This window comes from Pongo abelii, chromosome 11 (assembly GCF_028885655.2).
Source record: "Pongo abelii isolate AG06213 chromosome 11, NHGRI_mPonAbe1-v2.0_pri, whole genome shotgun sequence".
In the NCBI taxonomy this organism is placed as follows: Eukaryota; Metazoa; Chordata; class Mammalia; order Primates; family Hominidae; genus Pongo; species Pongo abelii.
In genome coordinates, this window is record NC_071996.2 from 28543093 (window position 1) to 28561287 (window position 18195).

The following is an 18195-nucleotide window of genomic DNA, read 5'->3' on the forward strand; positions in this document are numbered from 1 at the left end:
GGCTCGATGCAGAAGGACCAAGGTGGTCCCATTAGCAACAAGCCAGCCTGGCCAGTCTCTTGCTGTTGTTTTTCTATTGTCAATGGCTGTGCTTTCCTCCCTGGGAGCACAGCTTTGTGCTGCCTCTTCTTACCACTGTCCTCCCTGCCCTGAGCATGTCATGGTGGCCTCTGTTTGCACATATGCAGAGACCACCCAGGGAAAGCCTTACCAGGGACACTGGCTCTTGGGCCTTGGAGGCTGGTAAATAGGTGAGGGTCATGGGGCCTTGGAAGCTGGTGAGTAGGTCCCCAAGGCAGTGAGCTCTGCCTCCCTCTACCTAGACTGCTACAAGTCCAGGCTGAGAAGACTGCCTGAAAGACGAGCTGTAACACAACATTTGAAGTCCCTTATACATATTCATTCATTTGATCCTCACAACAACACTTGGAGACAGGTCTCATTATTCTCCTCAGTGTTCAGGTGAGGAAACTAAGACACAGTGGTTATATAACTTGTCCAGGATCAGAAAGTGCAAGGAAGCAGCACTAGGAATTAGTGCAGGCAGTCTGCTCCACAGCCCAGGCTTTATACACTGCTCTCCCTGGCTTCAAATGTGGCCCTGCCCACCAGGGAAGTCACACACAAGTGACAGAGATGAGAGATTTACAGGCAGCACAAGAAGCACACAGCACCGAGGAGATCCCTAAATACTAAAGTGCACAAGGATGGCCTCTTGTAGGAAAAGTGGACTCAGGGTGGCCCAAAGGACAGATGCAGTCCCATGGAGCAGAGCTGGGGAGGCACTATAGTCAGAGCTGAGAGCAGATTCACAGAGGTAGTAGCAGGGAATGAGTATGATGTGTGTGGCAGACCAGACTGGGACAACGAGAGGACAGCAGCTGCTAGAGGGGTGTGGCTGTGGCCAGACCAGGGGTCACATGACACCCTTTACTGGCATATGAGGCTCAGAAGTCTTCGTTTTATCCTGATAACAGGAAGCCACTGGAGGACCAGCATGAGGGTGAGGAAGCCACAGAAGGGAGATGACAACTCTGAAAGGCACGCATTAAGCCTGGATGCTAGAGGTATGATCCCTCAGACATTCTCAATTGTTCTCCCTAGAAGTAACTGATCAATATCCCATTTTTACTCATAATAGCCAAAAGGTGAAAACAACTGAAACTTTCATCAACTGGTGAATGGATAAAGAAAATGTGGTCTATCCATACAATGGAATATTATTCACCCATAAAAAGAATGAAGTATTGATACATGCTAAAATATGTACAAGCCTAGGAAATAAGTTATATGAAAGAAGCAGTTACCAAAAGCTGTGTATTGAATGTTTAAAGTGATGGATATGGTAATTATCTTGATTTGATTCTTATATAATGTATACATGCATTGAAACATTACACTGTGCCCCACAAATATGTACAACTATTATGTGTCAATTATAAATTTATAAATTGATTTTTTAAAAGGCTGCATATTGTATGATTCCATTTATATGAAATGCCCAGAAAAGGCAAATCCGTAGAGACAGAAGGTAGATTATTGGTTGCCAGGGGCTGTGGGGAGGAGGGAGTGGAGAGTGACTGAAAATGGGCACCAAGTTTCCTTTTGAGGTGATAAAAATGTTCTAAAATTAGATAGGGGTGATGGCTGCCCAGCTCTATAAATATACTAAAAATGACTGACGTACATTTTACAAGGGTGAATTTTATGGTATGTAAATTGTATCTCAATAAAGATGTTATCAAACCACCATTGCTTGATTTCCTTATGCTGATGAGTAAACAAATCAACATTTCCAGATGGTGCTGAGACTTACCTTGCGTGCAACATGTTGAAACCGTTTTTGTGCCCTGGACCTGCTGAGCCAAGTGTTATTAATGAGTGGATCAAAAGTAGGATGAAATTCCTTGATTTTCTGTGAATATAAAATATAGGCACATCTTACATTTAAATTTTAACTCCTGTCATAAACATCTAATAAAAACATTTTAGAGTTTGATCCCAAATCAAGTTGTTATTTATTTGCTGTATTGCTTAGTGAGCATTTATTTATTAAGCACTTTTAGTGTACACAGCATTATAAGGAACACTTCTTGAGTTGGGGGCCAAAAGTGGAAGACAAGATTAGGGTTTTAAGAAACTTATAGTCTAGTTAGGAAAGCTCAAGCAAACACATGTGACTTTGAGGAAGAATAAAGTCACCAATCCCATGTGGTGGTGCTGACAGTGCATCCAGAATTGAAAGGGGTGGGCTGTGAGATCCCCTGCCTAGGAAGGACTACTTTACTCAGCCCTGCATGCCCAGTGCTGACACATGTATTGTCCCACATGTGCCTGCATGTCCTGGGCACCAGTGTATCTAAGTTAGTAAATGAATAAGGAGGAAAGAGTGCCTGGGGGTATAGTGAGGCTGGCCAGAGCCTGAGGCACTGTAGGTTCTTGAATAAGGAAATTATATAAAAAGAGACATCAGAAGGGAATCAGCCTTACTTTGGCTTATGCCATGAGCTGCAGAGGAGAGGGAAGAGGATCAGTTATACAGACAGAAAAACCTGTTGGATTAGTCATGGGGGACACCCAAAAGTTGGACTCTGGTATGGCCCATGGAAGAGCCATTGGCAAGACTTTGTGGCCAGAATAAATCTAGTGAGGAGGAGGACAGGGAGAAATGTGGTAAAAATAATTCAGATATGGCAAACCCAGCAAAAAAAAAGTGAGAATGATGGAGGTGGGAGATTAGAATTTTATCATTGTTAAAATTAAAAGCTGGACTTTTAACCAGTGACATGGTTTGGCTGTGTCCCCACCCAAATCTCATCTTGAATTGTAGTTCTCATTATCCCCAGGTATTGTGGGAGGGACCAGATAGAGATAATTGAATCATGAGGGCAGTTTTCCCCATCCTGTTCTCATGATAGTGAGTTAGTTCTCAAGAGATCTGATGGTTTTTGTAAGGGGCTTCTCCCTTCACTTGGTTCTCATTCTTCTCGCTTCTGCAGCCATGAGAAGAAGGATGTGTTTGTGTCTCCTTCTGCTATGATTGTTAAGTTTCCTGAGGCCTCCCCAGCCATGTGGAACTGCGAGTCAATTAAACCTCTTTCCTTTATAAATTACCCAGCCTCAGGTATTTCTTCACAGCAGAGTGAAAACTAATTAATACAGTAAATTGGTACCAGGAGTGGGGTGCTACTATAAAAATACTCGAAAATGTGGAAGCAACTTTGGAACTGGGTAACAAGCAGAGATTGGAACAGTTTGCAGGGCTCAGAAGAAGAAGGAAAATGTGGGAAAGTTTGGAGCTTCCTAGAGACTTGTTGAATGGCTTTGCCCAAAATGCTGATTGTAATATGGACAATGAAGTCCAGGCTGAGGTGGTCTCAGGTGGAGATGAGGAACTCGTTGGGAATTAGAATGAAGGTGACTCTTTCTTTGTTTTAGCAAAGAGACTGGGGGCATTTTGCCCCTGCCCTAGAGATCTGTGGAACTTTGAACTTGAGAGAGATGATTTAGGGTATCTGGCAGAAGTAATTTCTAAACAGCAGAGTGTTCAAGAGGTGACTTGGGTGCTGTCAAAAGCATTCAGTTTTATGTATTCACAAAGATATGGTTTGGAATTGAACTTATGCTTAAAGGGGAAGCAGAGCATAAAAGTTTGGAAAATTTGCAGCATGATGATGTAATAGAAAAGAAAAATCCATTTTCTGAGAAGAAATTCAAGCCAGCTGCAGAAATTTACATAAGTAATGAGGTGCCAAATGTAATCACTAAGACAATGGGGAAAATGTCTCCAGGACATGTCAGAGGTCTTCATGGCAGCCCCTCCCATCACAGGTCTGGAGACCTAGGAGGGAAAAATGGTTTTGTGGGCTGGGCCCAGGGCCTTGCTGCTTTATGCAGTCTTGGGATTCAGTGCCCTGTGTCCCAGCCATAGCTAAAAGGGGCCAAGGTACAGCTCAGGCCATGGCTGCAGAGGGTGAAAGCCCCAAACCTTGGCAGCTTCCACATGGTGTTGAGCCTGTGGGTGCACAGAAGTCCAGAAATAAGGTTTGGGAAACTCTGCCTGGATTTCAGAGGATGTATGGAAACACCTGGATGTGCAGGCAGAAGTTTGTTGCAGGAGTGGAGCCCTCATGTAGAACCTCTGCTAGAGCAGTACAAAGGGAAAGGTAGGGTTGGAGCCCCCACATGGAGTCCCCACTGGGGCACTGCCTAGTGGAGCTGTAAGAAGAGGGCCACCATCCTCCAGACCCCAGAGTGGTAGATCCACCGACAGCTTGCACTGTGCACCTGGAAAAGCTACAGACACTCAATGACAGTCTGTGAAAGCAGCTGGGAGGGAGGCTGTACCCTGCAAAGCCACAGGAGCAAAGCAGTCCAAGGCTACGGGAGCCCATCCCTTGCATCAGCATGATGTGGATGTGAGACATGGAGTCAAAGGAAATAATTTTGGATCTTTAAGGTTTAATGACTGCACTGTTGAATTTCTGACTTGCATGGGGCCTGCAGCACCTTTGTTTTGGCCAATTTCTCCCATTTGGAATGGGTATATTTACCCAATGCCTGTACCCCATTGTATCTAGGAAGTAACTAACTTGCTTTTGATTTTACAGGCTCATAGGTGGAAGGGACTTGCCTTGTCTCAGATAGGACTTTGGACTGAGACTTTTGAGTTAATGCTGGAATAAGTTAAGGCTTTGGGGGACTGTTGGAAGGGCATGATTGTGTTTTAAATTGTGAGGACATGAGATTTGGGGGACCAGTGGTGGAATGATATGGTTTGGCTGTGTTTACACCCAAATCCCGTCTTGAATTGTAGTTTCCATAACCCCACGTGACCCTCATGGAAGGGCATGATTGTGTTTTAAATTGTGAGGACATGAGACTTGGGAGGGGCCAGGGGCAGAATGATATGGTTTGGCCATGTCCCCACCTAAATCTCATCTTGAATTGTAGTTCCCATAATCCCCACATCATGGGAGGGACCAGGTAGAGATAACTGAATCATGGGGGCAGTTTCCCCCATCCTGTTCTCATGATAGTGACTTAGTTTTCACAAGATCTGATGGTTTTATAAGGAGCTTCCCCCTTGGCTTGGTTTTCATTCTTCTCATTCCTGCCACCATGTAAAGAATGAAGTGTTTGCTTCTTCTTCTGCCATGATTGTCAGTTTCCTGAGTCCTCTCCAGCCATTCAGAACTGTGAGTCAATTAAACCTCTTTCCTTTATAAATTACCAAGCCTTGGGTATTTCTTCATAGCAGTGTGAAAATGAACTAATATTACAAGACAGAGATAATCAGGTGGATGGGGCCACAGTACTCATTTTAGATTTGAGAACAGTAAGGCACCACAGCCAAGAGGCTTGCCAAGGTCCCAAATCTGTCATAGAGTTGTAACTAGGACTCTGGCTTCTGACTCAGATCTGATTTTGAATCCTTTCTACCAAAGGAAGGGGGATAATGAACAGAGGCCAAGGGACCCACCTTGAGGACCTGTGGACAGGGGCTTGGAGAATGAAGGAAAACAAAAAAGGAGACCCAAAACGAGAAAGTAGAGGGATGAAAAGGAGTGGCCAAAGTATGTAATGCTGTTCATTTCAAGAGAAACATGAATTACAAGTTTTGATACTTTACTTGCAAAAATATAGTAACATTCTGAAAATGTATGCAAATTAAAAAGTATTAAATATCTCTTGGTAAAGGATTTCTATAAAATTGTTTAGCATTTAAAAAAATAAGCATTTAAAGAGCTGCCAATAATCAGATTCTAAATAAAGGAAAGTTACCTACCTCTTCTTGATTGCGAACGACCCGTTTATGGCTAACTTCTGTTTGAAGTCGCTGAAATTCCTCATCCAAAATAGGATCTCCTCTATCTAGCTGGGTTTTTAATCATCAAAATAATTTAAGTTGAATATAAATGCATAAAACAATTTGTCTTTAAAACTTGTAGAAACCCATTAAGCAATTGGCCAAATCCACCCATGACGTTCCCATTGGAAATGGTGAAACACAAGTGGGTAAAAAAGATCAGTATGATTACACTGTTTAAACATACGGAGCTCTTATCAAAGCACAGACTCGATACTGTCTTTTTTTTTTTTTTTGACGGAGTCTCGCTCTGTCACCCAGGCTGGAGTGCAGTGGCGCAATCTCGGCTCACTGCAAGCTCCGCCTCCCGGGTTCACGCCATTCTCCTGCCTCAGCCTCCCAAGTAGATACCTTCTTTTTATAACTAAAAGATAGTGTCTTTGGAAATTATTTCCAAGACACTTAACATTCATAGAAAGAATTTTAGGAAACTGTAACTATGGGACTATACAAATTTCATTAAAAAGACATTTAACGTCCCTGTAAAGTTTTAAGCTCCTCAGAGTCAATTATCCAGGTGTCAGGTTTTAAGGAAGGCACGTGGGGATTCCTCCCTTCTCCTGGGTGGTGGCAGCTGACAGGTCTTCCTGGGCTGTAAAGCAATCTGCGGTTCCCTGGAGGTGAGTGAACCCAGACTGCTCTCCTTCCTTCACCTGCCTGCTTACCTGATGGCGCCTGGGCCCTTTTTCTTATTCCCAGGAGCCAACAATGACTCCTGGGGTAGGCTGGCTGGGATGGGTTCAGTGTCTATATGTATCTGCCCAGGTGGGAAAGGGGACTGCGTACGCCGCAGATGGTGTTAGTTTTTGCCTATCTGTGTGTTCTATTAATTGTTTGTTGGGTAACTTCAAAAACCAGCTTGGCTCTTAAGTATACTGTTTATAAAAATTTTAAAAGACTTATTTGGAATAAATCTATTCTGATCATCACATTAACACCCTATTCAGAAATAAGAGAGGTGTGTTATTGTCAGCAGGGTGGTGAGCTGCCTAGCTCTGACTGGCATATATTGGGAAGTTGAGTTTGAGACTGAACACATTAAGTTCAAAGTACAAATTTCGTGGGGAGACCCAGACCCCCACCAGCATTAGGAGTAAAATAAAATAGGCAATATAAATAAGGGACTGGCAAACAGATCATTAGCTAGAATAATGACAAGGGAGATTTATTATATCTTTATTAAGACACTGCTGATTTGATGATGAGTAAAAGCTCATCATCCTTGAGGGCTGTGCCATCTCACTCTGAGGCCAACTCCTTCCTTCCCCCACCATTTCTCCTCTTTGTTTCCACCACATGCCTGGGGCCTCCAGGAGTTCCGTGCCACTGGGTCACCTGCCAGGACTAATCTCTCAGATAAAATCCCCTGGACACACAGAATGGGGTCCCTGAGATGTTTGATCTCCCATATTCCAGGGCGTCTGGGCTGCCTGCTCATCCTCCTTGCCCCAGGAGCCATGCTAAGGATGGGACTGCTCCTTGGCTGTCACTGCCCCCAGCCACAGCCTCAATGCCCACAATGACTGATCTGGGCATGTCTGTGCCAACTTCACCTTTAAAAAGGTTAGAAAACAGCATTCCACTGTTGGGTTGACAGACAATACTTGATGTTTTGTTTTTAAGAAAGCATGCAAAGAATCTGAACACGTGGAACTAAATTTAAATGCACATCTAATATGTGCTTTTTCTAAATGCAAAGATTTACCAATGTAATGATTTTATATTCTTTTGTCTTATGAAAAATGAAGAAAAATAAGACAAATTTATTTAAATATCTAGTTGGACTCCAAATCTAGAAAGAAAAGTACATTCTCTATGAGAAACAGATTCATATCTGACAAGAAATGTTTTTCCCCAATCCCTCCCATCCACTGCTGCCCAGTCAGTCTACCTGAACCTCACATTCCCCAGCTCAAAAATCTGTGTTACGGGTTGAATTGTGTCCCTTCGAAATTCCTGTATTGAAGCCTTAACCCCCAGAACTCAGCATGTGATGGTATTTAGAAATGGAGTCTTTAAAGAAGTGACCAAGTTAAAATGAGGCTGTGACAGTGGGTCTTAATCCAATATGACTGGTGTCCTTATATCAGAGGAGATTAGGACACAGACACAGAGGAAGACCACATGAAGATATGAGGAGAAGGTGGCCACCGATAAGCCAAGGAGAGAGGTCTGGAATGGATCCTTCACTCATGGCTCTCAGAAGGAATCAACCATGCTGAGAACTTGATTTTGGACTTCCAGCCTCCAGAACTATGAGAAAATAAATTTCTGTTGTTTTAAGCCACACAGCCTGTGGTACTTTGTTATGGCAGTCTGAGCCAATTAATATAATATGTGATCATTCTGCAAGTCCTACCAATTAAATTCAGACACAGAGCCCCAGCCAACCCCTGTCTCCTCTGGCCCATGTGTATTCTGTGTTTTAGCCACTGTGGACTTGTCCTCAGTGTTCTCTGCACCTGTGTGTAGGTAACAACCATCTTCAAAGCATGGTGAGGCCATGGGTGCTGCACAGTCCCACAGTTCCCATCCCTGAACCTACAGGGGCTATCTTGGCACCCCAGGTGTGGTCCCACTCCCCTCAGCCCAGTTTCCCTTTTTCTGCTCAGCCCCTTTGAGGGTCTCTGACTTGGGACTATCATTTGCATCTGTCTCTGATGTGGGTCCTGGTTACCAACTTTGGGTCTCTTTTGTCTTCATGCTCTGCAGATCATGGGACAGGGGACCCCAACTCAAAATTCCAGCGCAAATTTGAGCCATTCCCTCCATGTGAATGCCTTTGTCCTCTTTGCTACTTTTCAAAAAATTATACAATGTCTTCTAGGAAGCATTCCAATCAGATGAGTTCTCTCTCCTCTCTGGCTTCTGAATCCCCACAATACTTAGTATAGGTCTCTGGTGACATTTATAGCCAGTCTTGATTTATGGTTGACAATTTACTTGTCATCAGCCTTTCCCACTCCCAACTTAACTGTGGGTTTTCCTCCACCTGGCATATGGCATATAGTAGGAATTTAAAAACATCTAGTGAAACAAATGATAGCAAATTAGCAGTAACTCTGACCTTATATTTGGCGCATGCTTTTTGCCACTCCTCAGTAAGCTCCTTTTTAAGTTTAAAAGACATAGGATCTTTACCAAGGTGCACCTGCCTGGGGAGAAAAAAAAAAAACTGTGTCCAGAACCCATCAGAATACCAGAGTCAACTTTAGGATGGAATATTTCACTATATTCCAAAACTGAAAAGGAACCCTGAGATGCTGGAGGAGACACATGGGATAGAGAAGTTATAGAGGCTTCAGCAACATAACTAAGATGAATAATGTGTTCTACAAAGTGAAGCTTATCTTAAATATTTATGAATAACAACATCTGGATGCTCAACCTTCTAAATCATTAGGGAAATACAAATCAAAGCCACAACAATACACCCCTTTACACCCACTGGGATGGCTATGATGATGATGATAATGGAAAATAACAGGTATTGCTGAGCAAGTGGAGAAACCCTCATATGTTGCTAGTGGGAATGTAAAATGGTTTGGCCACCATGGAAAACAGTTTGGTGGCACCACAAAAAGTCAAACATAGAGTTACCATATGACCCAGCAGTTCCACTCCTAGGTATGTACCTAAGAGAACTAAAAAGATATGGTCACATGAAAAAGTGCATATAAATGTTCATAGCAGCATTATTCATAATAGTCAAAAAGTGGAAACCACTGAAATGTCCAGTAACTGATGAATGAACAAGCAAAATGTTGCATATCCATTCAATGAGATATTATTCAGCCATATAAAGGAATGCAGTACTAACACATGTTATGATGTGGATGAATCTTAAAAACATGTTAAGTGGAAGAAGCCAGTCACAAAAGACCATGTATTATGTGATTCCTTTTATATAAAATGTCCAGAGTGGGCAAATCCATAGAGACTGAAAGTAGATTGTGGTTGCCAGGGGCTCCAGGGAGTGGGGAGTAGGGGGTGACTGATAATGGGTATGAGGTTTCTTTTTCTAGTGATGCCTATGTTCTGGAATTGGGTAGTGGTGAAGGTGATGCAACATTGTGAATTTACTAAAAACCTCTGCACAATATACTTTAAACTGGTTAAAAGATGAATTTTATCACAATTTAAAGAAACTAATATGCAATGTATTCATCACGAAACCCAGCACATATCTTAAATAAATAATAGTTATGATTTTTAAAATGGAGGTGGAGGGATGTTCTAGAGAACTGTTTTAGGTTAGAGGAGACTAAAGGGACACGAAAGCTAAATACAAATGGTATGATCTTTGACTGGACCCCGGATACCTCTCTCCAAAAACAAAACAAAAACAAAACAAAACAAAAACAAACCAGGTATAGGCCGGGTGTGGTGACTCACACTTGTAATCCCAGCACTTTGGAGGCCAGGGCTGGTGGATTGCTTGAGGGCAGGAGTTCGAGACCAGCCTGGGCAACATGGCAAAACCCTGTCTCTATTTTATTTATATAAAATTTAAAATAAATATTTTTAAAAAGACTAGGTATACAGTACATTTTGGGACAACTGGCTAAATTTGCCCATAAGACTGATTATTAGACAATATTATTCTATCAGTGTGACATCTCTTGGAAGTGATTACAATAATGTTGGAAAATGTCTTTGTTCTTAGGAGCTACATACTGAAGTATTTTGGGGTGAAGCTTCCTGATATTTGCAATTTATCTATAAATGGCTCAGGGGAAAAAGGTGCATGCAGGTGTGTGTGTGCATGCATGTGGAGTGAGGGGAAGTGTATGTGTCATAATGTCAACAATTAGTGAACTGAGGTCAAGTGTATGTCAGTTTAAGATCTTTCAACATAAAAATTTCGGAAAAATATTAAAGGAACAACACAGCATTCAGAATGGGATTTGGGATGTGACTTCAAGTGTGATACAGAGATGCATAGAAAGAACAAAAACACCAGTACTGACAGTGGCCACTGGTCACTGCTGACTGGGGGCATCACCGTGATTTTTTTTTCCTTCTCTATATGTAAAAAAACATGTTTTCAGGTTTCCTACAATGATGAACTACCTGTTTTTCATAATAGGGAAAAGGTGTTTATAAACATAAAATTTTCAGTTCCTTGGTGTACTTCCCGTTAACTGAGGCGGGACCATAACTATAGACTTAAGCTGAGGCAGAAGGGATTTCTCATGGAAACAAGGGCCATTCCCCAGAGACAGGGGAGCAGCCCGGTGGGCACCTTCAGAGGGCTTCAGGTGAGGGCGTGTTCTCATGTGTCGGGAAGGGTGGAGGCTGGGTCATGGAGTAGGCAGCCTCTCAATGACACTCTCCAAGAGTCTCTTTTTTAGCCCAGTTTACTTTAGCTCAGGCATGGTGGCTCGTACCTGTAATCTCAGCACTTTGGGAGGTCAAGCAGGAGAATACTTGAGCCCAGGGGTTCGGGTCCCACCTGGGCAACATAGTGAGATCCTATCTCTAAAAAAAAAAAAAAAAGAAAAATTTGCTGGGCATGGTGGCATGCACCTGTGCTCCCAGCTACTTGGGAGGCTGAAGAGGGAGGATCACTTTAGGTTGGGAGGCTGGGGGTGCAGCCGGCCATGATGTGACACTGCATTCCAGCTGGGGTGACAGAGTGACACCCTTTCTCAAAAAAAAGAGTTTACTTTTCAGCTAAATCTGTACACATGCATATGCTTGGTCTGATCTGGTAAAAAAAAATTGTGAAAAAGTTTCTAATTTGGGCACAGAAGCACAAGAATTCTCACATCTCAGTTTTAAAACCTCCATTAGGAGCCCCCCAGAGCCTCACCCCACTGGGCTACCCAGAAGGCCTCTGGGGCACACGGCCCAAGGCACAGGGGCTCCTGGTGAGATGGAGGATGATGGGGGTGACATTTGGGGTGTTCAAGGCACCCAGATCTGTCCTGGAGTGAGGGGGTGCCAGCAGCAGTGGCCAGCAGGAGCAGGGAGCATCTCCCACAATTCACTCTGGTCCTGCTACTGGTCACACTTAGGAAACAGCGTGGTTTGGTCACATATATTTATTTATTTATTTATTTTATTTTTTTTCTTTTTATTATTATTATTATTATTATTATTATACTTTAGGGTCTATGGTACATGCGCGCAACGTGCAGGTAAGTTACATATGTATACAGGTCACATATATTTATTCCTAATAGAAACTTCCTACTGAAGGACCACTGGCAGAGAAACAATCATTAAATTCTCCAAAGTACCTAAAAGGTTATTACATTTTACTGTCTCTCATTTATAAAAGATCATCATCTAAAAATAACTGTACTGTCACTTGATACAAATAATAGCTCAATATTTACCACTTAAGATGATTTTCCATCTCTTCGTGAATGTCCTGTCTGACTTTCTGTTCAAAGAGTGCCTCCTTTATCTGTCTCGTTTTTGAAATTTCAGTGCCCTGGTCCAAAACTGAAGGCAGGAGCAGACAATGTTTATACCAGTAATCAGATTAAAATCACATGCAGAGAGAAAAACACATTTCTAATGGCGAGGCATAACAGCAATCTAACTGAATTTTGTTGTTCATAGGTAATCAGTGTGACCAGCAATAACTCTTTCATATTCTGCTCAGGGGCTGCTTTATGGCCAATCAACTGGTTACCTTCTCTTAATTCTTTAATCTTCAATTTTCCTGGTTCTTGGTTTAAAACAGTTGCCACAGCAAATGGATTCGATAAATCTACTGGAAATCTGAGGTTCTGGTACTCAATTTCCTAAGAGACCAAATCAATAGGGAAATCAGTTAGTCTGCCGCTCTGCTACCCTTTCATCGCACCAAGGACAAGGCCCACCGTACCTTCACCTTCTGAGGCTTCGGCTTCGCTGGTGGTCGGTGAAAATTTATATGCATCATTGCTTTTTCTGGAGGAACATTTACTTTCTTAGAAAGGGTATTCAACCTTTCAAACTCTTCTAATCTATAGGTTAAAACAAATGTTAAATTAGTAAATAAGCCATTAACTCAAGGTTCCTAATGTTTTATGTTCCTTCTGATAACACCACAACTTGAAGTCCCTTATTATATCTAAACTGAAAATAAATGTGTGCCCCAACAGTGGTCTACGAAAATAAATGTGATGTCAGTGCATTAGAGTATAATCGGCGATATCAAAATTGCCCACCAATGTTTTTTTTGCCTTACATTCTTTTTTTTTTTGAGATGGAGTCTCACTCTGTCGCCAGGCTGGAGTGCAGTGGCATGATCATGACTCACTGCAACCTCTGCCTCCCGGGTTCAAGTGATTCTCCTGCCTCAGCCTCCCGCATACCTGGGACTACATGTGTGCACCACCACGCCCAGCTAATTTTTGTATTTTTAGTAGAGACGGGGTTTCACCACGTTGGCCAGGATGGTCTCGATCTCTTGACCTTGTGATCCACCGGCCTCTGCCTCCCAAAATGCTGGGATTACATTGCCTTACATTCTTAAAGAACATACTGACTGAAAACATGACATGCTGAAAAATGCTCTCAAGGTCTAGCATAATCAATTTCTAGCCTGTTGGTTTTCAATAGTTAGATTTATTACACTTTAAAAAATCTTACCTTGATTTATCTTCCTAGTAAAAGAATGATTATGCCAATTGTTTGTAGCAAGATGTTTCAAAAAGAGACTCAGACTAATGTTTGGGATCTTTTCTGTAATTAGAAACTGACTTTGGACATGGGTAGTTAGAGATAGTGCAGCTAATAGCCCGCAGAAGCTATTCAGGTTATCTGTTATGAGATGCAGTAGAACTGTGTTCTATTCAGAAATGCTACCTATGAAGCATTTCTTTTTTATTTTTTTAGAAATTATTTTTATCTAAATAGTTATATTTTTCTGCAACACAAGGCAAAGTTACAATTTTGAAAATAACCATTTTAAAATTTATTTGTTCAGTACCAATTTGGCATAATAGCTTAGGGGAAGCATTTCTTTAAGCAACAATGTGTGGACAATTGTTTTATAGGATAAACACTTGTTTTCCACGACAGTACAAAAATAAGATAAAAATAGGTGAACATTCACTCACTCTGACAGTTAATATGTATTTGCTGACCACCCACTGAACAGGCCTGGTTGCATTGTATGGAACTTATGTTAGCAACCTCAAATTTAATGTGTCTCATGTAAGAGCATCCTTACAACCCAGGGCATGGGAGAACCTGTCCCTTGGTGAGACTCACACCCACCGACATGCTCTGATGTGCAGGGTGAGATGTTTAGCCAGGTAGCGAACTGAGGTTCAGCATCCCTGTCTCAGTGGAGCCTTGACACCACCTCTGTTGTTAAATACTGGGGAGCAACTAAACCTGGGGGCGTTAAAAAGCAGCCTCCTAAACAATATCCTCAACGTTGATGATGGAAATGAAGAGGTCTAAGAAAATGATAAATCAGTTACATGTGGAACTTGGCAGTGCCAAATTTAGACATGAGTAAGTCTATCACACACCCTATAATGAAATGAAGAAAGCAGTCTATGAAAATTTCAGAGAGCACTACAGCCAGTATTTTTCCCTGTTCAGAAACTACAGCTAGTTTTTTTCCCCTCATGATAGAATTTATATGTTATAATATTACTTGCAGTTCGGAGAGACATGCAGATCTTAAAACACAGTCCTTGAAAATGTCAAGAGTATACTAGATAAGATACTAACATAATAATTTAGAAATAGCGTACACCTGCATTTGTATGGTGCTTCTGTCATACAATGCTGTCGTGCATGTAAAAACACAGCTATGGAAGGATATACAAATAAAAATTGCACTCACGTTATGTCTTTAAGAAAGTCATTTGAGTATTGTAGCATCTGATGTGAAGTGGCAAACACCATTTTGCTCACCTGCTTATTTGCCATCAGAAAAATCAGCAGTTTTAAAATTTGTGTTCAGTTCTACTTGTTTGTTGCCCGAGTGATTTCAATGATGGTTATTTGCAGGATTTGGGTTCAGCAGGCCATACTAATATCCTACAGTTGACTTAGGCTGCTTTGAATTTTTAGGAAGAAAATCATGATATAAATATCTAAGATATCATGGAGTGAGTTCATATTTTGATAGAAGGTTGCTACTCCACTTGTAATATGCTTAATGATGTCAATATGTGATGTGTATCCATGTGCAAAGAAGAGGAAAACCAAGATATTTCCCCATTGTTTTCAAAATAATTGTCAGAATCTTCTAAGATTGGTATTTATACTGTGACAACTTTTTTGTTTGTTTGTTTGTTTGTTTGAGATGATGTCTCGCTCTGGCACCCAGGCTGGAGTGCAGTGGCGTGATCTCGGTTCACTGCAACCTCTGCCTCCCAGGTTCAAGTGATTCTCCTGCTTCAGCCTCCCGAGTAGCTGGGATTACAGACACGCCGCCACGCCCAGGTAATTTTTGTATTTTTAGTAGAGATAGGGTTTCACCATGTTGGCCAGGCTGGTCTTGAAAGCCTGACCTCAGGTGATCCACCCGCCTCAGCCTCCCAAAGTGCTGGGATTACAAGCGCGAGTCACCATAACCAGCAACTTTTAACGTTTATATAAAAATCCTGGGTATAAGAAAAAAATCATGATGTTAACCAGAGGTACTGACATGTAAAAGTACAAGCTCATATTCAAATGGAAATGGAAGTTCAGAAAGGATTTGTTATGAAGCACAACTTAATCCCATTTCACATCTTCACTCTGACTTGAAGTCTGATGGTGCTTTGAAAAACCTCCTGTGTTTTTCAAACATTTCTGTTTTTCAGACATTTCTGTCGCTGCCTCATGTGAAATCACTTGTTATATGACTTATTTTGGTCTCTTGAGGTTGTGGGCCATTTCCCATTGAGCTTTGCAATGGGCACTGCAAACAGCAGGGACTCAATTAATTAAAATGCTATATGGAAACCTTAAAAACAGTTATGTTGTTCTGGCCCTATTGTTTAAATTTTTGACTAGGCAATAAGACACGCATATGGTAAAAAAAATTCCAACAGTGCACCAGTACTAATCAGTGAAAAAACATGTCCTTCAAAAATCCCTTTTTATTGTTTCTTCCCTTCTTGTCAGAAGCAACTCCTGCTACTAGCATAGATATGTTCTATATTTCTGTTAAGTTTTAAAGTATATTTTATGTTGGCTCATCATTTTAAATAAGTTTTTGATGACATTCTTTTACAAGAAAGACAGAATGGAAGAAAGGAAGACTTGGATTTTCGAAAAATGGTTAAGAATAAACAAAAACACTGAAAAGACGCCATACGGTAAGGCCATGTTGGGATAGCATGTTCCAGTGAAGACACATTCGTATGGTTGAGAGTTGAACTGTGAAATCCATAACTGCATTTTTATTTGTGCAGTCCCATACTGAAAGGGTGTAAACTTAATAGTCACAGCCATCTTCCCATTAGCTGGAATTATTCCTGAGAGGAAAGAAATGAGAAAATGTGATACCCTCTCTTCTTGCCAAGTCCAGTCACAGGCTGACACACACACAAATATGGCTGACCCTCCGACAACGCGGAGGTTAGGGGCGCTGACTCCCCACACAGTTGAAAATCCACACATAACTTTTGGCTTCCCAAAAACTTAACTAATAGCCTACTGTTGACCAGAAGCCTTAAAGATAACATAAACAGTCAATTAACACATATTGTATATGTTATATGTATTATTTACTATAAACCAGAAAAAAGAAAATGTCATTATGGAAATGATAAGGAAGAGAAAATATATTTGTTATTCATTAAGTGGAAGTGGATCATCACAAAGGTCTTCATTCTCTTTGTCTTCATGTTGAACAGTCTGAGAAGGAGGAAGAGGAGGGATTGATCTTGCTGTCTCAAGGGTGGTAGAGGCAGAAGAGGTGGAAGAGGTAGAAGAAGAGGCAGGCACACTCAGTTTAACTTTTATTGAAAAAAATCTGAATATAAATGGGCCCATGCAATTCAAATCCATGCTGTTCAAGGGTCAACTGTACGTTCTTCCCATGCTAAGCACAAGTACAGTCTTTCTATTATCCTTATGTAGCTTTTTCATTAAATACATGTGAATCAACTTCTGTGTGTTTACATTGATCTTATTTATTACTTATTTATTAATTACTATATTAATCTTTTACAATAATTATTTGATTGTGTCACTTCTACAAATATATACACATCAATCTGCATTAGTGATTCAGACATGAATTCCCAGAACTATCATCTGTAAGCAAATTACCAGATGTTAACATTAATGCTGTAAGCAACAGGAAAAGCTAGGAACACACATACAAGTTTGTGTTCAAATAATTCAGTTCTTTTTTTGTACAATTTGATTCTTTCTTTTCAAATATTTAGGATGGACTGCTATTCTCTCCAGAGTCAAACATCACACCGCGCCTAATTCCTCTTTTGTATCTCTGGTGCCAACAGGGCTTGGAACATAGTAAGTGCTAACAAATGTGGAGAGAAAAAGAGAAGAAAGGGAAGATCAATGTTATTTATTTATTTACTTATTGCTGTCCCCAACTAGCATGTAAACTGGAGGACGAATGTTCTGACTTCCACTGAAGGCTCTTGGGTTTGCTTTCTAGATGAGATCGTCTGCCCTTGTGTATCTGGTCCTCCCACTGTCCCTGCAGAGGCCTCGCACAGTCCCCCCATATGTGCCCTCCTTTGCATCCATCCACTTCCTGAATCTTGTGCTACCCTCCCTTCTCCCTGCGCCCAACCACATGGGCCTTTCCTTCACCCATTCATGTGCTTATTGAGTGCTTACTGTGTGCCAGGCACTGTTTTAGACACTAAAGTTAGAGCAATAAATAAAACAAATCCCAGATCTCACAGTTTACATTCTAGTTGGGGACAGCAAAACATAAATAAATAAACAAATGAACATAAAATACAAAGTCAAGACATGAATACCAACAGGCACGGGGAAGCAAGTGGGTGGAAAGGAAAGGCCCCCCTTGTGAGGAGAGGTGGGAGCAGGGGTATGAGAACGAAAGGGCCTTGGCTCTAATCCCTTTTCATTGGCTCCTGCTGGCTCTGCACTGTGCACTGGCTCAGCAGTTGAAATTCCCTAGGCCTGAAGAACTCTCTCCAGATTTTCTTTTAGCTTCATCCTACTCCTGGAAATTATTGCATTTACCATCTGCCTTCTCCTAGTTAGAGTGTAAATTTTAGGAAAGCAGGCACCTGCTCATTACTGCATTCCCAGCTCAATAAATTCTTGTTGAATGAGTGAATGAACCCAAACTTAAAAGCCTATATCAACCTACGTATTACACCAAACTCCCCATGCCTCTCCCTCCACAGGAACCTTCTGTCAACCCTACTGAA

General features: G+C 41.5%; 1 protein-coding gene across 12 annotated transcripts in view; it reads right to left on the reverse strand.

Annotated features, from left to right (window-relative positions):
- Positions 1-18195, reverse strand: part of CFAP221 (cilia and flagella associated protein 221) — a 113800-nt gene that overhangs the window by 39206 nt on the left and 56399 nt on the right. For 9 of the 12 annotated variants that reach the window (XR_008522729.2, XM_002812412.4, XM_054549240.2 and 6 more), the window contains 7 exons: positions 16134-16293; positions 12711-12831; positions 12516-12627; positions 12214-12322; positions 8937-9024; positions 5789-5878; positions 1817-1915 (listed from right to left, as the gene is read on the reverse strand). Coding sequence is in view for 11 of the 12 variants with exons in the window: in XM_002812412.4 (XP_002812458.3) it covers positions 1817-1915; positions 5789-5878; positions 8937-9024; positions 12214-12322; positions 12516-12627; positions 12711-12831; positions 16134-16293 (779 nt within the window). In the remaining variant the exon portion in view is untranslated. The remainder of the gene's footprint in view (positions 1-1816; positions 1916-5788; positions 5879-8936; positions 9025-12213; positions 12323-12515; positions 12628-12710; positions 12832-16133; positions 16294-18195) is intronic. The other 3 variants (XM_054549242.2, XM_054549238.2, XM_054549239.2) reach the window with 1 other exon arrangement.